Source organism: Callithrix jacchus, chromosome 2 (assembly GCF_049354715.1).
Source record: "Callithrix jacchus isolate 240 chromosome 2, calJac240_pri, whole genome shotgun sequence".
Lineage (NCBI taxonomy): Eukaryota > Metazoa > Chordata > Mammalia > Primates > Cebidae > Callithrix > Callithrix jacchus.
In genome coordinates, this window is record NC_133503.1 from 188,420,773 (window position 1) to 188,442,966 (window position 22,194).

General features: G+C 45.1%; 1 protein-coding gene across 1 annotated transcript in view; it reads left to right on the forward strand.

Moving 5' to 3' along the window:
• Positions 1 to 22,194, forward strand: part of MYO10 (myosin X) — a 272,061-nt gene that overhangs the window by 244,389 nt on the left and 5,478 nt on the right. Inside the window, exons 28-39 of the mRNA XM_017969978.4 lie at positions 2,290 to 2,385; positions 6,684 to 6,777; positions 8,628 to 8,683; positions 10,764 to 10,906; positions 11,281 to 11,475; positions 12,642 to 12,799; positions 16,115 to 16,238; positions 17,099 to 17,396; positions 18,347 to 18,554; positions 19,826 to 19,962; positions 21,085 to 21,205; positions 21,641 to 22,093. Of these exons, the coding sequence (XP_017825467.1) occupies positions 2,290 to 2,385; positions 6,684 to 6,777; positions 8,628 to 8,683; positions 10,764 to 10,906; positions 11,281 to 11,475; positions 12,642 to 12,799; positions 16,115 to 16,238; positions 17,099 to 17,396; positions 18,347 to 18,554; positions 19,826 to 19,962; positions 21,085 to 21,205; positions 21,641 to 22,093 (2,083 nt within the window). The remainder of the gene's footprint in view (positions 1 to 2,289; positions 2,386 to 6,683; positions 6,778 to 8,627; positions 8,684 to 10,763; positions 10,907 to 11,280; positions 11,476 to 12,641; positions 12,800 to 16,114; positions 16,239 to 17,098; positions 17,397 to 18,346; positions 18,555 to 19,825; positions 19,963 to 21,084; positions 21,206 to 21,640; positions 22,094 to 22,194) is intronic.

The window sequence follows — 22,194 nt, forward strand, 5'->3', positions numbered from 1 at the left end:
TCTCCCCAGCAAACTCTACCTTCTTTTACAGCAAGTCCGTGTCATGTAATTTCTTCTGTAAATATTTAATATGCATTTGAAGATTCTAATATATAATCACAATACAATAATATAATCACATTTAAAAAGTAATACTAGCTTCTAATATTATCCAAACTCTAGTAATTGTTTGGATTTCTGCAATGGCCATATTTATTTATTTATTTATTTGAGACTGAGTCTCTCTCTCTCTTGCCCAGGCTGGAGTGCAGTGCCACAATCTCGGCTCACTGCAACCTCCGCCTCCTGGGTTCAGGCGATACTCCTGCCTCAGCCTCCCGAGCAGCTGGGATTATAGGCATGCGCCATCACACCTGGCTAATTTTTGTATTTTTAGTACAAACTGGGTTTCACTGTATTGGCCAGGCTGGTCTCAAACCTCTAACCTCAGGTGATCCACATGCCTCGGCTCCCGGCGGCTTCTAAGTGGAGTGTTCTTGTTGGTTTGGGTTGGTTTTATAGTTTCTTTCTTCAAGTCAGAATCCAAATAAGGTCTAGATATTGTCACTGGTTTTTAGGTCACTCAAGTCTATTTTAATTTATAGATGCCCCCTCCATCTTTCTTTTACTTGCTATTTGTAATGGAACATGTTGGCTCCCTCATCCCATGGTTTCTAGATTTCACTGCCCTGTATGGGCACAGTGTTGAACATGTTTCTCTTTCTCATTTATTTCTTGTGAATTGGTCATTATAGACCTAGAGAGCGATCGAATTCAGGTTTTCTTTCTATGTAAGAGTGCTTCGCTTGTGTTGGTGTTTATTTCTGTTAAGAAGGCTTAGAATAGCTGATTGTCCCTCTTATGATAACAGCAGTAGTTCTGATCTTGATTTTTTTTCTGACACAGAGTCTTCTCTGTCACCCAGGCTGGAGTGCAGTGGCACGATCTCAGCTCACTGCAGCCTCTGCCTCCTGGGTTCATGATTCTCCTGCCTCAGCCTCCCAAGTAGCTGGGATTTCAGGCGTGAGTCGCCACATTTGGCTAATTTTGTATTTTTAGTAGAGCTGGAGTTTCACCATGTTGGCCAGGCTGGTCTCGAACTCCTGACCTCAAGTGATCCGCCTGCCTTGGCCTCCCAAAGTGCTGGGATTACAGGCGTGAGCTACCTTGCCCAGTCCTCATCTTGATTTTTTTAAAAATATTTTATCCAAGTGATTCTAGCTAAGAGGTCAGATAATACTTTTTTTTCCTCTAACCAATCAGAGTTTTCCGTTTTGTTGTTGTAAAATACATGTTTTCTGAACATTTTTACTTCTTTAGTTATCAGAGCAAGCTGGCTTTATGCCCCAAACCCTTCTTCATCAAATGTGTTACTATCTCCGGTCTGATCCTAACATCTGCTGCTGTTTTACTCTGATTTTGTTAACCTGGTTCACCAGTTTTATTCCTCTAATGCTGTTTAGGGAGGGTTGCAGGTGAGATCAAGATGGTATTGAGAACGAGACACACCCGGATCCTGCGCCTCACCCCCAGCACCCCTCATGGAAATAATGTGCACATCTCAGCCAGAAGTCAGACGCAGCAGCCATGGCATTAAGCTGGGACAAGAACTGTGATGAGTTAGGGAAAGGGCTGACACCAGGCCAGGTTGGCTTTTGTAGATTTGAGAAAGGAACCAGAGGAAGTTGCAGGCAGGAGTGGGGGCTGCTGCCCCAGGCCTGTCTGGGGCCTGAGCAGGGGTCAGCATTGGGTGGGCCAGTGTCAGGGGAGAGAGTCCCTTCCTAAAGAAGTCTGCTATCCCTGGCCACACCCGCAGCCTCTTCCCTAGGCAGCAGAGAGGGGCCTGGCTCCCCCTAGAGGGAATTTTCATCATTGCTAAAAGGAAAAAAAATGTAGGTCCCTTGAAGTCTTTTGGTGGTGAGCTCCAGAACCGCCACCCCACTGCAGCCACCAAAATCCTCAGATGCCTGAGTCCCTGCTATAAAATGATACCATGTAACCTGTGCATATTCTCCCATATACTTCAGGTCTTTCTTCTCTGGATGACTTATAATACCCAGTATGTTGCAAATGCATTGTAAATAGAGGTTACACTGTATTGTTTTTAAATTTGTACTATTATTTTTTTAATTGGAGTTTTAGTTTTGATTTGCTGCTAGTTGAATCCACAGATGCTGAACTCGCAGATACGGAGGGCCAACTGTACCGTTTCTTCAGTAATAGTTCCAACGCTAGTCATTGCTTTCATGAAATTGCTTCCCTTGGTTATTCAGAATTTGGTATTCCTGATGTGCTTTTGCTCCTTTGCAGAGAGATCATAGATAACACTACCAAGGAGAATGGGATTGACATCATTATGGCTGATAGGACTTTCCACCTGATTGCGGAGTCCCCAGAAGATGCCAGGTGAGTCTGCGCTGTCGACTTCGTGTTACCCACCTCCTGATACTCCCGTGCACAGGGGTGAGTGTCACACAGAGCTCTGTTTACCATACTGGCCTTGAAATTTTTTAATTGACTTTCTATTAGGATGGTTGAGAAACCAAAAGTCATAAGAGACTCACATACTTGTCCCTTGAGGAATCTTTCCCTGGGCAGATGTGTTCACGTACAGCACAGTGTTCAGGATTTCTAGGCTCCGATGCCACTAGATGGACCCATTGTTATCCAGTTCGGGCTGTTCCTGTCACTGGTAGCATGTGTAAATTACACAGCTGCATGAAGCTGAAGGCCGGCCCTGTGGAAGCTTCTGAGCCTTGAAAGTGAATCATTCGTGTTTTCATAAGGACCAAAAGGGCAGGGAGCAGTAACTGATGGGTGTCTAAGTACGTGACAGTGCTGCGGCATTGGGAGGGTTTTTATGATGCTCATATTAAAGAATTCCGTGGAAGAGATACTGACTTACACAGAACTTACTATTAGGTTGGTGCAAAAGTAATCCCAATTCTATTTGAGGTTAATGTTCTAAATGTTTCATTATTACCTACATATTTCAGGCAGTATTCTAAATGTTTCACAACTATTAACTCTTGATTCACTCTTTTGATTTTTTTTTTTTTTTTTTTGAGGCAGTCTCATTCTTTCACCAGGCTGGAGTGTAGTGGCGCAATCTCAGCTCACTGCAACCTCCTTCTCCCAGGTTCAAGCAATTCTGCCTCAGCCTCCCGAGTAGCTGGGACTCAAGTGTGTACCACCATGCCGAGCTCAATTTTGCATTTTTAGTAGAGGCGGGGTTTCACCATGTTGGCCCTAATAGTCTCAATCTCTTGACCTCGTGATCCACCCACCTCGGCCTCCGAAAGTGCTGGGATTACAGGCGTGAGCCAACCCCCGGCCAGCATTTTTTTTTGAGATGGAGTCTCACTTTGTCACCCAGGCTGGAGTGCAGTGTTGTGATCTCAGCTCACTGCAGCCTCTACCTCCTGGTTTCAAGCAATTCTCCTGCCTCAGCCTCCTGAGTAGCTGGGATTACAGGCATGTACCACCATGCCCAGCTAATTTTTGTATTTTTAGTAGAGACGTGGTTTCACCATGTTGGCCAGACTGGTCTTGAACTCCTGACCTCATGATCCTCCTGCCTCGGCCTCCCAAAGTGCTGGGATTATAGGCGTGAGTCCCCGCACCCAGAGCTTGATTTTCTTGAATCCTGCAAGATGGATGTTAATTATTGCCATCATCCATATTTTGCAGAATAGGAGACTGGGGTACAGAGAAAGTATGTATCATTTGGAATGCAGTGCAGCCTCAATTCTGCTGAATGGAGACATTAAACTTCTTAAGAACATTGCTTCCTAAGAGCTTTAACTTGTGACTGGCATTAGAGGGGGTGGAGTCCTTCGTTGGCTGGGGCAAGTTGTCTGTAACTTCTTGGACTTCAGGTTCCCATGTTGGAGTGCTGAGGAGACATAGCACAAAATTAAGGAGACTTAGCATTTGCTCTTCAGGGTCCCCTAGTGGATCTGACACAGTGGAGCGTCCGTCCTGTCTGTTCCTGCAGCTTTGTGAGTCTGCAGGGTTGTGTTGGGGGTGTCTGTCATCTGCTGTGAGCAATGCTAGAGAACGCCTTTTCATTTATGCGGGTAACATCCAATAGCCTAATTCTTCAGTCCTCAGCCCCAAGATCATTAGGACCTTATAGTGTTCTTCTCAGGACCTCTCACTACCCCTTGCCCTTTGAATGTTTCTAAGTTGACACAACACCATTGAGGGGAAAGACACCAGAAAATAATTCTTCCCATGGGAACAAACTAAAACCCTGCTTAGACCCATAAATTCTAACAAAACTGGAAAAACAAGCAGACCTGGAATTACAGCCCATCATTCCGTCTGCGACTCCTGGAGACCACGTGTGGTTGTTTGTGGGGCAGGGAATGCCTGCAGCTTTTCAGCTGAATTACAGGCCTGGCGTTTGGCAGCTGCCGTGTCTGTTTTATGCCATGATGAACCTGCTAAATTTAACCTTTGGAATATTTTAGCCAAGGAATTTTTTTCCTGACCAGTGGGACACTTTGTTTTTTTTTTAAAAAACAAATCCTTTTCAGATTCCAAGTTATACTTGATTCAAGAGAAGAAATCTATAAATTTAAGCGTATAATCTAGACAGAATTGAAAGTGCAACAAATTGTATGCCTCTGTGCATGTGATTCCTACAACTGGAATGTATGTCTTTTTCAGTGTTTAATTTGGGATATTTTTGAGCTTAGCAAAGCAGTGACGTCTTGCTGTTTGGTTAACTGGAATGGATAGTGCAGAGTTATATTCAAGTATTGCCCTTGTTTTATACAAGATACATATGCATATCTGTTGTATGTGGTGAATATTTTCAAGCTTGTAGTCACGTTTTTCTCCTTTAGGAAGCACGGGAGGTAGATTTAAGTGCTTTGCTGTAAATAATTTGCGCGGCCTACCTTTACATATGGGTGTCATTTCTTACTTAACTATCCCATTGCATACCAAGTACTCTCCCCTCTGCCTTAAATAATAGGAGCGTTTGTATATTTTGTGTCTGATAAGCCCCCGGCAGGAGAAGGATGCCCCAGCGTGTCTCTCATGTTTGGTGGCTCTCGCGACTTGTAGTTGGTCAGCACATGCTGGATGGAGGCATGGCTGTTCATGGTCATTTTCCTGATGCTTCTAGTTATATCATGACTTTGTTCTGCTTGGTTTTTCTTGAATTGACATGTTTTGTTTCATTTTGTATTTGCTTTTTTGTTTTGTTTTTGAGACAGAGTCTCGCTCTGTCGCCCAGGCTGGAGTACAGTGGCATGATCTCGGCTCACTGCAGCCTCTGCCTCCCCGGTTCAGGCAATTCTCCTGCCTCAGCCTCTCTGAGTAGCTAGGACTACAGGCAGATGGCACCACACCCAGCTAATTTATTTTTATTTTTAGTAGAGACGGGGTTTCACCATATTAGCCAGCACAGTCTCGATCTCCTAACCTCGTGATCTGCCCACCTCAGCCTCCCAAAGTGCTGGGATTACAGGAGTGAGCCACCATGCCTGGCCTATATTTGTTTTTTTGTGAGACAGAGTCTTGGTCTGTCACCCAGGCTGGAGTGCAGTGGGATGACCGTGGCTCACTGCAGCCTTGGCCTTCTGGGCTTAAGTGATCCTCCTGCTTCAGCCTCCAATGTAGCTGGGATTACAAGCATGCACTACCACACCCAGCTAATTTTTAATTTTTTTTTGTAGAAACTGGGCTTCAGTACATTTCCCCAGCTGGTCTCAAATTCCTGGGCTCAAGCCATCCTCCCACCTTGGCCTCCCAAAGTGCTGGAATCACAGGCGTGAGCCACCATGCCCAGCCACCTTTTATTTTCTGATAGTGATGAGGCTGGATGTCAGAGTACTCATTTGAAATGAAGATGGAAGAGTTATCTCGTCTAAACAGTTTTCTGCTTTAAGCAGTTATTTTTCATTTCCAGCTCTCCTGTGGTTTTATTGACTTGAGTAGAAATGCTGTTAGGTGGTTGAAATTTCTACCCTGAGAATACATAGAAAAAAGACATCTCATGGCCATTTCAAGATGACACTCTCCCATTATGGGTTGAGTATCCCTTATCCAAAATGCTAGGGGCTGGAAGGTTGTGGGTTTTAGAGTTTGGAATATTAGCATTAGACTTACCAGTTAAGCATCTCCAATCTGAAAATGCGAAATGTTCCAGTGAGCATTTCCTTTGGGCTTCATGGTGGTGCTCAAAAAGTTTTGAATTTTGAGGCATTTCAGATTTCAGATTTTTTTGGATTATGGTTGCTTAGTCTATATTGATCTTCTCACCTCGAAATTTATATTTTAAAACAGAAAAATCACCTGAATGTTCCCTAGTTTATAAATAATATCTTAAATAAGGATGCTTGATAAAAGTATTTGGGGTAGAACTCAGGATTTTATTATTTGCTGTTAATTTCTCAAGGAACTCATTCATCATCATCAAATGTCTGTAAAGGTCTATGGGACCTGGAGGAAACGGACGTCCATTGACCTAAAGTTACAACATAATCTGGCACTTAAAGGCATTTACGGGTACTTCATCTGCTTCTTCTAACTTTATTCTTTGGTATTGAAACCCTCATTTGCCCCTGAGAAGTAATCAAAAGCAAAGGTGCTCAGAGATGTCATTTTCACAGAGCATGTGGAGTAGGATGCCATTGCTTTGCCAATACGAGGTTGGCCTCTCCTTGACAGTTGCTGTCTCTTCCCCACAGCCAGTGGTTCAGCGTGCTGAGTCAGGTCCACGCGTCCACAGACCAGGAGATCCAGGAGATGCATGATGAGCAGGCGAACCCACAGAATGCTGTGGTATGGGAGCACTACCTGGGATGGGGTGGGGCATCCAGGGGTGGGATGGGCTGAAGTATCCAGGGACGGGGGCAGGGAGGGCATCAGGATGGCAAAGAAGGGAAAGATTGGGAATTTCCAGACAGTCTTTTTCTAAAAGCAAATATATAATAATTAAGGAGAAAAACAGGACCATTTGAGTTTAAAATCGGTACAATAATAAATACAATAAATAGAACAATATCATAATAATACAAGTCAATGAAGTCGGGCACTGTGGCTTATGCCTATAATCCCAGCACTTTGGGAGACTGAGGTGAGGGGATCACTTGAGGCCAGGAGTTCAAGACCAGCCTGAGAAACATAGCAAGACAGTGCCTATAAGAAAAACAATTAAAAATTGTTATTTTTAATAACAATTTTAATAATTAAAAATTAGCCGGGCACGGTGTCACGTGCCGATCCGGGCTGAGGCAGGAGGATCGCTTGAGCCTGGGAATATGAGGCTACAGTGATCTATGATTGCGCCACTACACTCCAACAGCCCGAGTGCAGCAGCCTGACCCTGTCTCTTAAAAAAAAAAAAAACAAAAAACAAGAATTAATAAATTATAGGTTTTTAAGTAATACATTCCAATTCTTGCATTTCAGACCTTTAAAAGAGCAAAATAAATAATCTTAGTTTTAATGAAGGCACGGAAGCCACATTACACTTAACTCTTCAAAGGACTTCGTGAAATCTAAGTTGTATTCTTGTTTTTTTGAGATGGAGTCTTGCTCTGTCACCCAGGCTGGAGTGCAGTGATGTGATCTCGGGTCACTGCAACCTCCACCTCCTGAATTCAAGCAATTATTCTGCCTCAGCCTCTCGAGTAGCTGGGGCTACAGGCTCATGCCACCATGCTTGACTAATTTTTTGTATTTTAGTAGAAACGGAGTTTCACCCTCTTGCCCAGGCTGGTCTCAAACTCCTGAGCCTCAGGCAACCTACCTGCCTTGGCCTCCCAAAGTGCCGGGATTACAGGTGTGAGCCACCACGCCTGGCCAAAATCTAAATTATATTCTTTGTCTTTCCTGTATCTCAGACATACACAAGCTACAAAACCCTACTTTGGAATTAAAGTTTTATTTCCTCATCAGAAAGCTTGAAATAAAGTTTCTTAGGAGAAGAAGTGTAAAATTTAATAAAGGACAAAATATAATCAGAAAATTTGTACTATTGAAAGGTCATAAACACTGTTCACCGAACGTATTTTAAGAACAAGAGGGAGCAGGCGCCGTGGCTCAGGCCTGAAATCCCAATACTTTGGGAAGCCAAGGCAGGTGGATCACTTGAGGCCAGGAGTTTGAGACCAGCCTCACCAACATGGTCAGACCCCATCTCTACTAAAAATACAAAATTAGCTACGTGTGGTGGCACGCACCTGTAGTCCCAGCTACTTGGGAAGCCGAGGCATGAGAATCACTTGAACCTGGGAGGCAGACATTGCAGTGAGCCAAGATCACTCCACTGCACTCAGCCTGGGTGACAGAGTGAGACTCTTCAAAACCAACAAATTAAATTAAACTAAAATAGATATTTGTAGCAAATTTAGTAAAATATTTATTTTTTAAAAAACAAATTATTGAAAGGACAAGAGGAAATGATTAACTCATAATTTTTTAAATAAATGGGCTATAGATTCTGCCCTGTGTAGAGGCCATTTGTACTCACACAACAGAGCAGTCGTCTCTTAGATAACTATTATTTTGAAGTGAAAAACAAAAGAGCCTTTTCTGTCTGACTATGAGTTGTAGGCTAGAGGTATTACTATAGTGTGCACCATACTTAGTGGTTCTCTCATTCTCTTTATTTTTTTGTTCCTTTCCAGGGCACCTTGGATGTGGGGCTCATTGATTCCGTGTGCGCCTCTGACAGCCCTGACAGGTAAGCTCAGATGCTGCTCTTCACAAAAACAGCTCATCACCTGATAGTGTGTTCCTACCTTGTCAACCCCAGCAATCCGGAGTCTTCCTTCTTGCTACCCAGTTTTACATCATCCGGAAGTTTCCTTCTCTGGGTATCTTTGAAGTTCTGGGGAAAACCTTGGGATCCTAATTTAGACAATTTTTAAAAAGCATGAGGAATATTTTTAATGTGGATACAGGGACAAAATTGGGATTTATACAGGAAGAAAATGCCTGTTTAGGAAAATGAAATTCTAGCAAAGGGGAAGGGAGCCGTCCTCCTTGCCGAACTTAACGATGAACTTCAGAAGGATTTTGATGATAATGTCTGTGTAGGGTGTTAATACACCACAAGCACGTATTTTCCTTGACATTTCTTCTTTCTTGGCACCCTTTTTGGTTTTGATTTTTGAAGGCAAATCATCTTTGGAGACGGTCTTAGGCTTCTTTGTGCCCAGTGAACTATATCTGTATGGTCTCTGTGTTTCTGTATTATCTTGTAAGTTCTACTTCTGGCCTGCAGCAGAATTTAAGAAAAGGTTCTCTAGTACGGACCAGAGAAAGAATCTAAATTCACTTCTGTCCTCAGTAAGACAGGCGGAAAGTGCATATGAGTGTGTTAAAACTGACAACAAAATATAGTGCCTAGTTGGCGGAATTAGAGTGGTGGGGACTCTATCACCCTCCCATTCACAGAGTCCCTCTGAACCAGGGGTCCTTTGTTTTTGGTAGTTAGCCTGCACCCCCTTATACCTGGCTCAGGAATCTTTAACACGTGTGTGTCGTATCAGTAATCAAAGCCTGCTGCTTCTTCTGGTATGTGAGTTTCTACTTTACCTTCTCCACACCTTCACTTTCCCAAGCCCTTCACTCTTCCAGGCTGGACATGTGATGACCCTTGCTTAGAACTTTGCATCCTCGTTCACTTTTCTTTCTTCCTCAGCTGCCCACTTTTTTTTGTTTCCAACTATAGAAAATTGTTTTTAATTTTTAAGAAGGACCTCAAATTTAGCCTGTTTGCATAGCTTTCCTGGGGTCCTGCAGTCCAGTTCCTCCTCTTTTTGTTTTTTGAGACGGAGTTTCACTCTTGTTGCCCAGGCTAGAGTGCAATGGCACAATCTTGGCTCACCACAACCTCTGCCTCCCGGGTTCAAGCAATTCTCCTGCCTCAGCCTCCTGAGTAGCTAGGATTACAGGCGTGCACCACCAGGCCTGGCTAATTTCGTATTTTTAGTAGTGACGGGGATTCTCCATGTTGGTCAGGCTGATCTCAAACTCCTGACCTCAGGTGATCTGCCCACCTCGGCCTCCCGAGTGCTGGGATTACAGGCATGAGCCACTGTGCCTGGCCATTACTTTTCTTTTTCTTGAACTTTGTGTCACCTAACTACAGTGAACATTTGAAGACTTGCAAGAAATAGTTCGTGTTCACTCGCTTAAGCCGTTAGATAGAGGAGTTAGTATTAATATTAGCAAGGGCCTATGAGAGAGGTTCAGGGCATTTCCAGACAAAAAGAGGTGAGGGAGAAAGTAAATTTCCATTATCACGTTATCTAAGACTGGGAAGTGCGCCCTTGTCAGATGACTTTGAAAACACAGACCCCGGAGGCTTTTCTTACAAAGCATAATCAAGTGTTTAAGATGCTCCACCTGCAGCTATTTACTGATCCTCTTTTAGTGCTGGTGTCTGACATTTCATTACCAACCCACAGAAATATTACCCATGGCAGGAAGAAATTGACTTTGGAGAGGCATCAAAAAAAAATTTTCCCTCATAGTCACCTTATTTAGCCTTCCCGGAACTGAGTTTCATCTGGAAAGTTTTGCATCAAGAAATGTTTTCCCTTCCAGGACCTTCAGAATGAATGTGTTGCTCCAAATTTAAAGGTTAATGATGCGTAAAAGAAATTCTGCAGAAATGAGCAAGGGTTGCCTTCATAAAAACAAAAATAGTCTAGCCGTGTATATCCCGTGACCCAACGCCAGGAAGAAGGCATTGAGTCCTGGTTCACACAGAGGTGATGCTGACGGTTTTGTTTCCTTCTCACCTTGTCCCTCAGGCCCAACTCATTTGTCATCATCACGGCCAACCGGGTGCTGCACTGCAACGCTGACACACCGGAGGAGATGCACCACTGGATTACCTTGCTGCAGCGGTCTAAAGGCGACACCAGAGTGGAGGGCCAGGAATTCATCGTGAGAGGTGACTGCCTCTCCTGCTTCTCGTCTCTTTCACACTCCCATTTCTATTTGCATATAGACATCTGCAGCATTTCCATTTTGAGCTGCCTTTCCCAGTCCTTTGGACTGTTGGAGATTTGTTAAATGAGTTTTAACTTGTGGTATTATAAAAGCGTTTCCAGAGGATCATGTTTTGATTTTTGTTGCTAGTCGTTATTTTGTGGGTTTTTTTTTCCCCATGTAGTTGTTATATTCACATCAGGTTGGGGTGATCGTGGTCTTTTTCTGCCAAATAGGTAGAAACCCCACCTATCTGGTAGCATTATGCAGATGATTGTGTGATATTTGGGGTTTCCCCTCATAGATTTTAATTTACACTTGAATCTTTTTTTCCAGGATGGTTGCACAAAGAGGTGAAGAACAGTCCAAAGATGTCCTCACTGAAACTGAAGAAAAGGTGGTTTGTACTCACCCACAATTCCCTGGATTACTACAAGAGCTCAGAGAAGAATGCGCTGAAACTGGGAACCCTGGTCCTCAACAGCCTCTGCTCCGTCGTCCCCCCGGACGAGAAGATATTCAAGGAGACAGGTAACCAGGCTGGCTGCTTGTGACTGGCTGGGCCCAAACCCTGAGCATCACATCTTAAAGTCTGGGCTTGCTCCAGGCAAAGGAATAAGATTCCTTCCAAGTGTGTACTTTATTTCCCCTCAAAGACGTGGTCTTCTTGGTTTATCTTCTGAGCCTGTCTGGGGTTATGACCACTTAGTGTTTAAGCCATAATAGAGGTCTTGATTCATGGACTCTCGCAAGGACAAGAACACATCAACAGATGCAGGGCATCGTGTAGGAAGCTTTGTTTTTATATACTCTGTTTTCATCCTTTTATTTTAAATTTATTCTTGAGACAAGGTCTCACACCTTTGCCCAGGCTGGAGTTCACTACAGCCTTGACTTCCAGGGTTCAAGCGATCCTTCCACCTCAGCCTCCTGAGGAGTAGCTGGGACTACAGGCATGCACCATCACACCCAGCTAATTTTTGTACTTTTTGATGGAGTTTTGCCATGTGGGCCAGGCTGCTTTCCGTCAGAGTATGACGAGTTTCCTATGCACCCTGTAAAAGATAAATCCTGTCCGTGAACTTAGCCTAGTAGCACAGCACATGTAGCTTAGAGGGTTTCTTTTCATTTTTTTTGTATTATAAAAGTGTTTCCAGAAGATGGCTTGTTTTGATTTTTGTTGCTGGTTGCGATTTTGTGCTTCTGTTTAACGGAGTCGTTTTCTTTGCATCAGGTTTGGGTGATGGTTCAGGCAGCTTGCCTCTGAACTCACACTCTGCCAGGCACAAGCGCTGTCTTCCAAAGGGAGAGGCTAAGGAAGGAAAAGAAAGAAACAGGAAGTAAGAAGGAAAGTCAGAAATCGGAGGGAGTTTTCACTCCTGTTTCAAGGCCCAGAAAGAGATGTTACCTTACCCTTTTCCCTTCCAGAGCCAGTTACCATGTATCTTTATATACTTAATGATGGGCTTATTGTTCTAATGTTCGTCTCCCCGGTCAGCTGTAAATGCCACTGTGCAAGAGACACTGTCTTTTCTTCATTACTGGATACCTAGCGTGGGGCAGGACACCTGGAGGAATTCAGCTAGAGTTTATTGAATTGAATAATTAAAGGGACTAAGGTCAGAGAGGACACAGGCATCGCTTCAGTCCCTGAGGTTGGCACTGACATGCGTGTGCTTTGTCCCCTGCCCTTGCAGGCTACTGGAACGTCACCGTGTACGGGCGCAAGCACTGTTACCGGCTCTACACCAAGCTGCTCAATGAGGCCACGCGGTGGTCCAGTGCCATTCAAAACGTGACGGACACCAAGGCCCCGATCGACACCCCCACCCAGCAGCTGATTCAGGACATCAAGGTAAGACAAGCCCAGCCCATCAAGGGTGGGTGATGACAGCTCAGACTCCACCCTTAGAGCACCAAGACCTCAGCATTAGTGAAGCTCAGCGTTTACTCTGGAATCGAAATTAGTGCTCTGTTGGCCAGCATAGTGGCTCATGCCTGTAATTCCAGCACTTTGGGAGGCCGAGGCAGGTGGATCACTTGGGGTCAGGAGTGTGAGGCCAGCCTGGCCAATATGGTCAAACCCCATCTTTACTAAAAATACAAAAATTAACCCAGCGTGGTGTTCCTTCTACTTACATATTTTTAAAAAGTTAACTATAAATAGCCTGAGGCAGCTTCTTCAGGAGGTGTTCATAAGAAGGTATTATCGTCGTACAAGCTGCCAGCTCCATTCCCGTTTTTGTCTCTGCAGACCTCCCACTAGGACGAGTAGATATGGAAGGCAGTGACAGGTGACACTGACCCTGTGCAGGTCTAGGCTAATGTGTGTGTCTTGGTTGTTAACAAGGAAAGTTTAAATAAGTAAATAAAAATATAAAAATTAAGATATAGGCCGGGCATGGTGGCTCATGCCTATAGTCCCAGCACTTTGGGAGGCTGGGACCAACTAAAAACACAAAAATCAGCCAGGCATGACGGCACATGCCTGTAATCCCAGCTACTCAGGAGGCTGAGGCAGGAGACTTGCTTGAACCTGGGAGGCTGAAGTTGCAGTGAGCCGAGATCATGCCATTGCAACCCAGCCTGGGTGACAGAATGAGAGTCCATCTTAAAAAAACCAAAAAGCTAGCGCTTGGTTAAGTTTGTGTTTGAGGACCCTGCTTTCAGGAATCTAAATGGGAAATTTTATGTGAAAAATGTTTTGTCCCTAGGGAAGTTAGATGTTGTTGCTGAGGCGCCCGATCCCACCTGTTGGGCTCTGTGAGCAGGAGGGCATGGTCTGCAGCTTGCACCTGGGGCTCCTTGCTCACGGGGATGTGGTGACCTGCATGGGGGAACACCTGCCTTGCCTCAGGTTCCACCTCAGCCTCAGTTGGGGACCTTCTAGGAGTGACCCACTAGTTCCTCTGTCACTGTCCAGTTTCCAGACCACACAAGTGAATTCCCAAGGAGCCCAGAGTGGTCTAGAACACTTGGCATCCCTCAGGCACTTGCAAAGTCCCAGAAGCTCCTGAGTCTCTATATTAACACTGAGCATGTTAAATTGTGAATTCCTGTTTATAAGTAAGTGTGGTGGCTCAGGAAATGTATGTGAGATGAGGGAATGAGTGTTTGCATGGCAGCCCTGGGTGGGGATTATTACTCTCACTTGCCAGAAATGGAACGAAGACTGGGGGGTGTTCTGGTTGCATTGCATGTAGCTGGGCAGTCCCAGGTGCAGAACAAGTCGAGGGAGACTGCTGGCCCTCCATGCAGTCCTGCAGGTAGATTCCCAGGGCAAGGGACAGAGCTGGGGCTGTGACAGAGAAGATGCTAGAAGGATGGTGAGGCAGGTATTTTACTGATGGATGTCAAAGGAAATTAGCTAACCAGATCCAAGAGGAAACTCAGCTTTTGTGGAGGTGGAGAGGATCTAATTCGTCATTGGTGGATAATTTTTCATGAAAATCAAACTGGCCTCCTGATACCAAAGTGATAACGTCCTCTGAGTATTTGGAACCAGATTCCAACAAACCAGTTGGCTTTTATTGTTTTGGTGTTTTTTTTTTTTTGAGACGGAGTCTTGCTTATCACCCAGGCTAGAGTGCAGTGGTGCGATCTCAGCTCACTGAAACCTCTGCCTCCCAGGTTCAAGCAATTTTCCTACCTCAGCCTCCTGAGTAGCTGGGATTACGGGCACTCACCACTGTGCCCAGCCAAGGCAGGTGGCTCACCTGAGGTCAAGAGTTCGAGACCAGCCTGGCCAACATGGTGGAAATGCATCTCTACTAAAAATACAAAAGTTAGCTGGGTGTGGTGGCAGGTGCCTGTAATCCCAGCTACTCCAGAGGCTGAGGCAGGAGAATTGCTTGAAGCCAGAAGGCAGAAGTTGCAGTGAGCTGAGATCACACCATTGCACTCCAGCCTGGGCAACAAGAGCGAAATTCTGTCTCAAAGAAAGAACATGTAAGTATGAGTTTTCGAATATGAAGCCATGCTTCTTAAGAAATAAGTGACTCTAAACCAGTCCATATAAATTATTGAAGTAATTAAAACCATTTATTTTTGGCCTTTAATTGGGTGTTATTGAAAAAGTTTTATAGTGGAAATGAAATTCCCATAATAGAATGATTCATTCCCTCTCCTCCAACTTTTCTGTTGATTTAAGGTTCTAAAAGTAACTGGTTTTTTCATATCCCAGATGAACATTTTAGGAGCATAAGTACATGGTGATGAAATTCTGTAGAGAGAGACTCTTTTACATTTCAAGGGTGGAAGGGTGGGCAGGCACGTGGAAGGACGGTCTCCCCAAGAATATATTAACGTCTGTAGTTTTCAGGTGTAGAGAGAATAGAAAACATCAATTAAAGAACTAGCAAAATGTGTTTATAAAACAAACTACAGGCCAGGTACAGGCTCACACCTGTAATCCCAGCACTGTGGGAGGCTGAGGCAGGCAGACCACCAGGTCAGGAGTTCAAGAACAGCTTGGCCAACAGTAAAACCCCGTCTCTGCTGAATTAAAAAAAAAAAAAAATTAGCCAGGCATGGTGGCGGGTGACTATAGTCCCAGCTACTCAGGAGGCTGAGGCAGGAGAATTGCTTGAACCCAGGAGGCAGAAGTTGCAGTGAGCAGAGATTGCACCACTGCACTCCAATATCAAAAAAAAAAAAAAAAAAAAAAACTATAGATAAAAATAATCTCATTTGGCTACTGATGGCTAAATCAATAACAGAAGTTCAGATAAATTTTTTTATTTCACTCTTCTATTTTTTGTAGAGACAGGGCCTCACTATGTTGCCCAGGCTGGTCTCAAATTCCTGGGCCCAAGTGATCCTCCCACGTTGGCCTCTCAAAATGCATAGATGTGAGCCACCATGCCCAGCCTAGATTAAATTTAAGTGTATGTAATCTCCAGGGGAGAAAATTTAAAATCACATGGGGAAGTACGCCTGAGACACTAAGAGAATGAGCGGTAAGAATGAATTTTTGTGGCTTGTCTTCAAACACAGACGATGGGTATCTTCGTGTGTGAAACCACCTAACACTGGATTTCTACCATTTTGCCCCGCTAGGTTTACGGACATTTGAAACTCTTGAAAAATATTTATGTGTAGGAAAATACAGTTGCTCTTGTTACTTCAGGTACAGGTTTCTTACAGTAAGCTTGCTTGCTTTCTTTTCTAGGAGAACTGCCTGAACTCAGACGTGGTGGAACAGATTTACAAGCGGAACCCCATCCTTCGATACACTCACCACCCCTTGCACTCGCCACTCCTACCCCTTCCTTACGGGGACATAAATCTCAACTGTAAGTCCTGACTTCTACCCCAGGTCCTCAGAGACCGTGATTCCACTTGCCCTGTTAACTCTTTTTGGCTTAACACAGTAGCATTTGTTTTAAGCTCAAAGAGACTCTTATTCATCGTGAATTGGAATGAAAAGATGAAATATACTTAGATTCATTACTGAAGCCAGACTTCTAGATTGTGGTTGTAATGCTAAGATTGATTGCTGTAGTAAAAAGATTTAAGGAAGTCAGAAAATGCCGGCTCTCTCCCCATGAACTGAGAGTAGCCCTTTTTCTTTTTTGAGACAGTCTTACTCTGTCACCCAGGCTAGGGTGCAGTGGCATAACCTCGGCTCACTGCAACCTCTGCCTCCCAGGTTCAGGTCATTCTCATGCCTCAGCCTCCCAAGTGGCTAGCATTATAGGTGTGTGCCACCATATCCAGCTAATTTTTGTATTTTTAAGAGAGACAGGGTTTTGCCATATTGCCCAGGCTGGTCTTGAACTTCTGGCCTCAAGTGATCTACCCACCTCAGCCTCCCAAAGTGCTGAGATGACAGGTGTGAGCCATTGCACCTGGCCCAGAGTGGCCAGACAACCAGATCCTGAGTAATTTTGCATTCCAAAAAAGGATTTTGTCTGGCAACAGATTACCTTTTAAGTTAGCATTGTATATAGTAAGAAGTTCAATTAGATAACAAAGCAGTGTTAAGTTACCCGCCTCTGTGCTTTTAGATCTGTCTTCTGCTGATGAAGGTGTACAGGGAATGTCATGGGCATTGCACTTCATTTATTCCTTTGTCTTGACTACTCCGATTATGCCCATGCCCTTTTCTGAACCCCTCAGAAGGTGACTTCTGTGTTTGTTTTGCTTGTCCTAGTGCTCAAAGACAAAGGCTATACCACCCTTCAGGATGAAGCCATCAAGATATTCAATTCCCTGCAGCAGCTGGAGTCCATGTCTGACCCTATTCCAATAATCCAGGGCATCCTGCAGACAGGGCATGACCTGCGACCTCTGCGGGATGAGCTGTACTGCCAGCTCATCAAACAGACCAACAAAGTGCCCCACCCCGGCAGTGTGGGCAACCTGTACAGCTGGCAGATCCTGACGTGCCTGAGCTGCACCTTCCTGCCAAGCCGAGGGATTCTCAAATATCTCAAGTTCCATCTGAAAAGGTAAAGCACGTGGGCACGGTAGGTGAGCTGGACAGAGCTGCCCAGCAGCTGGGGCACTGGGTCCTGGTTCTGATAAGGAGGCTCTTGAACAGAAGATACCTCCAGTAGGGCAGGGACCTCCCGGTCAGACTTGTGAGTTGCCTGAGCAAGCTTACAGAATGCAGCCATCCTTTTTCTCTTTAAGCCACACAAGGTTATTTCAGGGACCATGTCACTTTTCGTGTAGTGTCCTCATGTGTAGGACGTTGGATCACTTTACCACTACTGTACATTAAAAAAATACCAACTTGGATATTTGTTCCAGATCAGAGGTAGAAACCATCTGATTGGGATTTTGATTAGCTATGGAAAAAGAAGTTTCTTTTCTTTCCTTTTTTTTTGAGACAGAGTTTCGCTCTTGTTGCTCAGGCTAGAGTACAACGGCACGATCTCGGCTCACTGCAACCTCTGCCTCCTGGGTTCAAGAGATTCTCCTGCATTAGCCTGCCAAGTAGCTGAGATTACAGGCACCCATCACTGTGCCTGGCTAACTTTTTGTATTTTCAGTAGAGACAGGGCTTCACCGTGTTGGCCAGGCTGGTCTCCAACTCCTGACCTCATGTGATCCACCCACCTCGGCCTCCCAAAGTGCTGGTATTACAGGCGTGAGCTACGGCCACCAGCCAAGAATTTTTATATAATATGAGGCATGATTCTTCAAGTATTAACAATGCTGCAGAGGTGAGCTGGCAGCACAACTGCTTCCAGTGAGACATTCGCTCTTGTAGGGTTTTTTTTGTATTTAAGTTGAACTGCACAGAATGAAGCAGGCCCTTGCCAGGAAGTCACCGGTGCTTGCTCCATTCACCATTGGGGACCATTCACCGCTTTGGTCTCAGAACCTGCCACAGCCCAGTTCCCAGCAGCCAGCCCTCTTCAGTCTAAAAATTAAGTTAATGTTTGTCTCCTAGGGTACGGGAACAGTTTCCAGGAACCGAGATGGAAAAATACGCTCTCTTCACTTACGAATCTCTTAAGAAAACCAAATGCAGAGAGTTTGTGCCTTCGCGAGATGAAATCGAAGCTCTGATCCATAGACAGGAGATGACATCCACGGTCTATTGCCATGGAGGCGGCTCCTGCAAGATCACCATCAATTCCCACACCACCGCTGGGGAGGTGAGGAGAGGCGGCTGCTGCTTGTTCCATTAGATGCGTTGCTGCAGACACACCTGGGTCAGGAACGCGGTGCGGTGTTAGAACCGCTGCCCTGCACAGTTGCAATTTGCTTAGTACAGCTGCTCGGTACTAAGGAAATGCATGTAACCCACAAACAACCACGTCAATAGAGATAAAAACATATTAAGATGAGTGGAAACAGAGATAAAGTACCTGAGTCATAATCTTGCTAATCTGAGAAGCAGCTGCGTGTCTAGCAGCGCTGCAGACCTGGCTCAGGTCCACCCGCTTTGATGGGGGTTTACTGTAGTGCTTCTGCAGGGTGTTTGTCACATGGTTAGCTAGATGAATGGCAGATGAACACATTTTCTTTTTTTTAAGATGGGGTTTTACCATGTTGGCCAGGCTGGTCTCAAACTCCTGACCTCAGGTGATCCACCCACCTTGGCCTCCCAAAGTGCTGGAATTACAGGCATGAACCACCGCCCCCGGCCACATTTTCTAAGTTTGAACTTACTATTATAAAACCAATTGGACAAAAAGATAGTGCCGTAACCACCCCCAACCTCCCCCCAACCAAGGCTTCCTGTGCAGAAAAAATCATCATCTGGAGTCTTAGTTGTTCCTTGGAATTGATAAAATTTATCAGCTAATTAACAGGACTTCAGCTTTTCACCCACGTTTCCTGTTAACATAGGTTTGCAAGAAATCAGCCCTGCATCGGCCTCTTTTTTTTTTTTGACCGAGTCTTGCTCTGTTGGCCATGCTGGAGTGCAGTGGTGTGATCTCGGCTCACTGCAACCTCCACCTCCCAGGTTCAAGCAGTTCTTCTGCCTCAGCCTCCCAAGTAGCGGGGATTACAGGCACATGCCAGTATGCCCAGCTAATTTTGTATATTTTTAGTAGAGACGGGTTTCACCATGTTAGCGAGGATGGTCTCAATCACCTGACCTCATGATCCACCCGCCTCAGCATCCCAAAGTTCTGGCATTACAGGTGTGGGCCACTGCACCTGGTCCATCTGCTTCTATTGTTGGGCATGATACTCTGAGTTCGTTTTGACAGGAAAGAGATAAACCTAATTTCAAGAGAACAAGGGAAAATCGTACTTTGGAATTTCTGGGATAACCTCACGGGTGACATTTTTTAGGAAGCTGCTTGGAGACACCCTTGTGCCAGCAGCTCCCTGTGGGATCAGGTGACGGCACATTCTGGGACACGTGTTGCAGCTGCAGCCTGTGGAGCTGAAGTTCCTCTGATGTGTCTTCCAGGTGGTGGAGAAGCTGATCCGAGGCCTCGCCATGGAGGACAGCAGGAACATGTTTGCCTTATTTGAATACAATGGCCACGTCGACAAAGCCATTGAAAGTCGAACCGTTGTAGCTGATGTCTTAGCAAAGTTTGAAAAGTAAGTTTCTTCTCCCTACTGTATCAGAAGAGCAAATAAGAGGATTCAGAGCAGGGCTGAAGGTTTGAGCTTCCAGTCCATTCTGGCTTCACGATGTACTGTAGTTTTGTTTTACCTGCATTGAGGCCTCTTTAACTTTGCACCTCCGCTAGCTGTTTTTCTCGATTCCCAGCTAAAGCCATGATCTTATGTGATTTAATTTGTCAGTGGTCTTTTACCCCATTCCTTCTCTCAGTACCATGTTGGACTCGTCTGGGAATTTCTTGATTTTTTAGGTTTCCAGTTGTCATTAGCTCTGAAATTGGGCAGACTGACTCAAACCAACTTACAAACTCTTTAAACTATGTTTTATATCTATACTACAAAATGGACCATGTTTGTTTTTTGAGACGGAGTCTTGCTCCATCGCCAGGCTGAAGTACAGTGGCACAATCTCAGCTCACTGCAACCTCTGCCTCCTGGGTTCAAGCGATTCTCCTGCCTCAGTCTCCCGAGTAGCTGGGATTACAGGCACCCACCACCATGCCCAGCTAATTTTTGTATTTTTAGTAGAGATGGAGTTTCTTGACATTGGCCAGTCTGGACGTGAACTCCTGACCTCAGGTAATCCGCCTGCCTCAGCCTCACAAAGTGCTGAGATTACAGGTGTGAGCCTATAGACCTATGATATTTGATCTGTGACTTTGCATCCTCTAAATGGCATGGAAGGTATTCCTGCTTAGTATAAACACAGTCCTCATACAAGAATATTCACATCAATTTTTATAACTATTCTTTGAATTTATTTGAGGCTTGGTAAAGGTAGTAAAGAAATAGGCTTTTGTTTCTTTTCTTCCTGTGGACTCAGCATAGTGCTTAACTAGTACTAACTCTACTGCGGCTCTCAGAAAACACGTGTTAGCTGGTTTAACCAGAGGCTGCCTCTTGGTTTTCTTAAAGCAAAATCAGGATGAAAGTATGTTTTTCATTCTGTTTATTCCTCTCTCCGCTTCTCTATCCACTGTTATCTGGGCCTGGACAGAATGTCTGTGTCCTTAGAATACAACATAGAAAGTCAGCTCCCTGCGGGTCACCAGAGGCCCCTCTTGTTCATTTTCTGAGTCTCTCGATTCCTCTTTGTAGGCTGGCTGCCACATCTGATGGGGGGGACCTGCCATGGAAATTCTACTTCAAACTTTACTGCTTCCTGGACACAGACAATGTGCCAAAAGACAGTGTGGAATTTGCATTTATGTTTGAACAGGTAAAAGGAATAATTAGAAACAGATTTCTTTGCCGGTGAGCAAGGGTGAAGCCTGTTAATACTTAGCCTTGTAAGTTAACTGGCACTCCTTAGAAATGAGGCACACCTGTAGATTTCTCAGCAAAGACAAGGCCAGCTGCTCTTTCATTCATTTGTGGAATGAAACCTGCTACACATTTCATTTAAATCTCTGTGCCAGAAACTTATAGTTGACAGGAGAGAGACTGTAAAAATAAAATATATGACGTGTGTTAGACGGTATCTGTGCTAGGGAGAAAGTTAAATTTAAAGCAGTGAGGTGTGGTGAGGGTGCAGTTTTAACCAGGGCAGTCAGGGAAGGTGAGTTTGGGAGAAACCCTGATGAAGTGAGGGAGCCAGCCCGGTGGGCATCCGTGGCACGGCAGTGCCTTGACCAGAAGGACTCTCCCCTTTCAGGCCCATGAGGCGGTTATCCACGGCCACCATCCAGCCCCGGAAGAAAACCTCCAGGTTCTTGCTGCCCTGCGACTCCAGTATCTGCAGGGGAATTATACTCTGCATGCTGCCATCCCACCCCTCGAAGAGGTTTATTCCCTACAGAGACTCAAGGCCCGCATCAGCCAGTCCACCAAAACCTTCACCCCTTGCGAGCGGCTGGAGAAGAGGCGGACGAGCTTCCTGGAGGGGACCCTGAGGCGGAGCTTCCGGACGGGGTCCATGGTCCGGCAGAAGGTCGAGGAGGAGCAGATGCTGGACATGTGGATTAAGGAAGAAGTCTCGTCTGCTCGAGCCAGCATCATCGACAAGTGGAAGAAATTTCAGGGAATGAACCAGGAACAGGCCATGGCCAAGTACATGTCCTTGATCAAGGAGTGGCCTGGCTATGGGTCGACGCTGTTTGATGTGGAGGTGAGAACCGGCTGCCGTGTGTTGGGGCGGGCAGGGCGCCAGCACCTGAGAACATGGATCACAGCCAAGCTCATGTGGAGAGAAGACAAGATGGAGCAGTT